This window comes from Lipotes vexillifer, unplaced genomic scaffold (assembly GCF_000442215.2).
Source record: "Lipotes vexillifer unplaced genomic scaffold, Lipotes_vexillifer_v1.1 scaffold862, whole genome shotgun sequence".
NCBI classification, from domain to species: domain Eukaryota; kingdom Metazoa; phylum Chordata; class Mammalia; order Artiodactyla; family Lipotidae; genus Lipotes; species Lipotes vexillifer.
Window position 1 is genome coordinate 246,510 of NW_006786873.1, and position 3,797 is coordinate 250,306.

Here is a 3,797-nt window from a genome sequence, read left to right on the forward strand (position 1 = left end):
CTCTCTCTCTCTCTCTCTCTCTCTCTCTCTCTCTCCCCTTCCCTCACCCCACTTATCTGCTCTGGGATCTGTGGAGATGCCAGCCCTGCCCAGCCAGAGATGCCAAAAATGGGGACATGACTTCTTGGCAGAGTACATGGGCCACGCACGCCCCCTGTGCCCCCCCCCCCCCCCACGACGGCTTTATTACCTCATATGCAGCTCATCTTAAACCAATAGAATCGCTCGGTGGACGGGAGTGTCTGACTCAGATATCTACCTCGGAGGGAGTTTCTGCTACTTTAGGGAATTGTTGACTGGGCTTTGGGGTTGAACTTTTTTTTAAAGGAAAGAAAAATTAACCTTGGGATCCATCTGTATTCTTTTTAATTTTTATTTCGGGGATTTTTGGTGGTGGTGGTGGTTCTTAATTTTTAATTTAGTTTGGGGAAGTAGATGTTTTTATAAAGATGTTGATTTTTTTTTTCATTTCTTGCTTTCCCACATTAGGGGTGATAGCCAAAGGGGTCATGATAAGAAAAAGGGGAACAAACAGAACTGGTGAAGAGGCCTGCCTCCTCTCCTGTTCATCAGGAAGTACATTTAGCAGGGCACCAAGCCTGCCCCCCTGAAATCACTTAGGTGTTCTCCTTCGCTTCCAAGGTCACTGAGGTGTTCTTTGCTCCTGCAGGCAGCTTTCTGCTGCATTTGGTGTGGAAGCAGTCAGGGCTTGCTCTGCCAGCCTGTTCCCCACCACCCTTGGGCAGGGCTAGACTCGGTAATTTTGAGCAAATGTCACCTTCCCCTGTGAGTGACACATCTAAAATCTTTCTTTTAAACCACTATTTGCAGATTGGAGGGGGAAGAATGGGGAGGGGGTTTATTGCCAAATATGTTAAATATGGGTTGGGGTGTTTGTGTATGTATCTCCCTCAGTTTCCCCAGAAACGAGGTATCTTTTTTTTTTTCTCAGTCCAAAATCGAGAGGGTGGGGAGAGAGAGGAGGGAGGCTGCAAAAAGCCAGGTATGAGGGAAGGTAAAATCACCACTGTCCCACCCTCGGCCCTGAACCCTACTATCTGAACCCTTCAAATATCCTCAGGATTTCACAAGACTGTCAGTAGGGAACCCCTCCCGTCAAAGATCTAGGCAGGACTGGGGGGCAGGTTGGGAGTGTGATGGGTGGGGGCGGGAGGCATGGGCCTGGGGCAGTTCTCTCCTCACTTGTAAACTTGTAGTTTCACAGAAAAAAAAAAACGCAGTTTTAAATAAAGAAATTTCTTTTTTCCCTGGGTTTAGTTGAGAATTCTTTTCAAAAACATGAGAACTTTTTTTCTCTCATAAAGCCCCAAACGGGATTTTCCCCCCGAGTTCCCCAGCCTTGCCCTCACCCCCCAGGCCCCAGGTTTCACCCCTGCCTCCTCTCCATGGGAAACAGCCAGACCTGAACCCTGTTGCCTAGCAACCTGGCCTAGTCGTCCAGTAGCCCTGGGTGGTCTGGTGCAATAGGTTGGGGGTCCTGAGGGGATGAGAGACCCTAGGAGATGCACTCCCCACCCCCATGGATGTGACTGTACCCAGAGGCTGGCAGTGCCCAGGGGTGGGGTGACAGCTGTTTCTCCCAGTACCTGAAGGACTCTTGTCTGAGAGAGGCATGAATTCCTAGCATTCCCTGTGACGGGACAAGATGGGGGAGATGGGGGCAGGGGAGAGGGCACAAGCCCCACCTAGGGTGGTGGCCACAGCAGCAAGGGGCAGACAGAGCCAGGAGCCTGGGAAGGAAGCAGGATGGCAGCAGGGGCAGCAGCTGGAGCCTGGGTGCTGGTCCTCAGTCTGTGGGGTGAGCCCTGCCCCCCACCCCCACACCAATCCTCCCCGCAGAAAGCACTCTGTCCCTGTCCCCGAAACTCCCCACAACTTTCCAGGAACCTGGGTACTGCTTTTCAATCTCCCTCATCCGCCCTGTTCTAGTTTTATTAGCTCCCATCTCCCTTCCTGCCCCTTCACTGTGGTGCTGTCTCCCAGGGGCAGTAGTAGGGGATCAAAACATCACAGCCAGGATCGGGAAGCCACTGGTGCTGAACTGTAAGGGGGCCCCCAAGAAACCACCCCAGCAGCTGGAATGGAAACTGGTAAGTGGGGCTCCTGTCTCCCCACTTCCGGAGAGACCAATGACGATTCACATCTCCTCCTCCCCACCTCCCTACCTCCCTACCTCCCTACCTCATCAGCCCTTTCCCAAACGGCTTGCACTGTTGAGGCCCCTCTCCTCTGTCCCCAGAACACAGGCCGGACAGAAGCTTGGAAGGTCCTATCTCCCCAAGGAGGCCCCTGGGATAGCGTGGCTCGTGTCCTCCCCAACGGCTCCCTCCTCCTGCCGACTGTTGGGATCCAGGATGAGGGGACTTTCCGGTGCCGGGCAATGAGCCGGAATGGAAAGGAGACCAAGTCCAACTACCGAGTCCGAGTCTATCGTAAGGGTTCCAGGGCCTTGTTCACAGCCCACCTCTCATCTAAGGAAAAGCCTTCTACCCCAGCCCTTGACTCCTGGGCCCTGGCCTGTGAGAACTTGACTTCAGCTGCCCCCATTCCCACAGCTGGGGTGTATCTTCAAAGCTGCAGCCTCTGATTGGAATTTTCCCTCCTTCAGAGATTCCTGGGAAGCCAGAAATTGTTGATCCTGCCTCTGAACTCATGGCTGGTGTCCCCGATAAGGTAGAAGAAAAGGCGAGATGTGGAAAGGGGTCCTGAGAATGGGAGGGGAGTGTAGCTGTGTGTGTGTGTGCATTCTCTTATTTTCAAAGACGATGAGGTCACTTTTTCCCCAGGTGGGAACATGTGTGTCCAAGGGGGGCTACCCTGCAGGGACTCTTAGCTGGCACTTGGATGGGAAAACCCTGATACCTGATGGCAAAGGTGAGTCCCAGCGTCTCCCCTCCTAGCTAGCTGCCTTCTTTATGATCGCTCTCCCATACCCACCCTGGAATGTCTTGCCTTGTCCTCCCCCCACCATAGGAGTGTCTGTGAAGGAAGAGACCAAGAGACACCCTGAGACAGGGCTTTTCACACTCCGTTCGGAGCTGATGGTGACCCCAGCCCGGGGAGGAGCTCCCCACCCCACCTTCTCCTGTAGCTTCAGCCCTGGCCTTCCCCGGCGCCGAGCCCTGCACACGGCCCCCATCCAGCTCAGGGTCTGGGGTGAGCGCAGAACTGGGGAGGGCCCCAATTTGGGTGAGCACCTGTCAGAAGGTATGACCCTCAGGAAGGAGAGGGTTAAGCCCATGGCCACTGGGACCATAGACAGGTGTAACTCTCAACCTCATGCCCCTCCCCACCCCCAGAGCCTGTGCCACTGGAGGAAGTCCTGTTGGTGGTGGAGCCAGAAGGTGGAGCAGTAGCTCCTGGTGGTACCGTGACCTTGACCTGTGAAGCCCCTGCCCAGCCCCCTCCTCAAATCCACTGGATCAAAGATGTGAGTGACCTGGAGAGGGGGCTGGCAGGTAGTGAGATACGTCGTTGGCAACTAGGAGGGCAGGGGGTTCATGGAGAGCGAGGCAGGCGAGGAGGTACAAGGGTATCTGATGATGTGGAGGCAAAGACAGCAGTACGGGATGTGTTGGCAGGAGTTCTGATAGTCCCCTGTTGGGGCTTCCCTGGTGGCGCAGTGGTTGAGAGTCCACCTGCCGATGCAGGGGACACGGGTTCGTGCCCTGGTCCGGGAAGATCCCACATGCCGCGGAGCGGCTGGGCCCGTGGCCGCTGAGCCTGCGCATCCGGACGGAGCCTGTGCTCCGCAATGGGAGAGGCTGCAGCGGTGA

The 3,797-nt window shown here is 55.2% G+C and overlaps 1 protein-coding gene across 9 annotated transcripts in view; it reads left to right on the top strand.

Annotated features, from left to right (window-relative positions):
* Positions 1–1,673: 1,673 nt before the first annotated feature.
* Positions 1,674–3,797, top strand: part of AGER (advanced glycosylation end-product specific receptor) — a 3,400-nt gene continuing 1,276 nt past the window's right edge. For 2 of the 9 annotated variants that reach the window (XM_007459517.1, XM_007459514.1), the window contains exons 1-7: positions 1,674–1,819; positions 2,005–2,111; positions 2,261–2,453; positions 2,630–2,694; positions 2,808–2,895; positions 2,995–3,177; positions 3,321–3,451. In XM_007459517.1, the coding sequence (XP_007459579.1) occupies positions 1,768–1,819; positions 2,005–2,111; positions 2,261–2,453; positions 2,630–2,694; positions 2,808–2,895; positions 2,995–3,177; positions 3,321–3,451 (819 nt within the window). In that variant the 5' untranslated portion in view covers positions 1,674–1,767. Of the gene's footprint in view, positions 1,820–2,004; positions 2,116–2,260; positions 2,454–2,629; positions 2,724–2,791; positions 2,896–2,994; positions 3,229–3,320; positions 3,480–3,797 lie in introns of all 9 variants that reach the window. The other 7 variants (XM_007459519.1, XM_007459515.1, XM_007459518.1 and 4 more) reach the window with 7 other exon arrangements.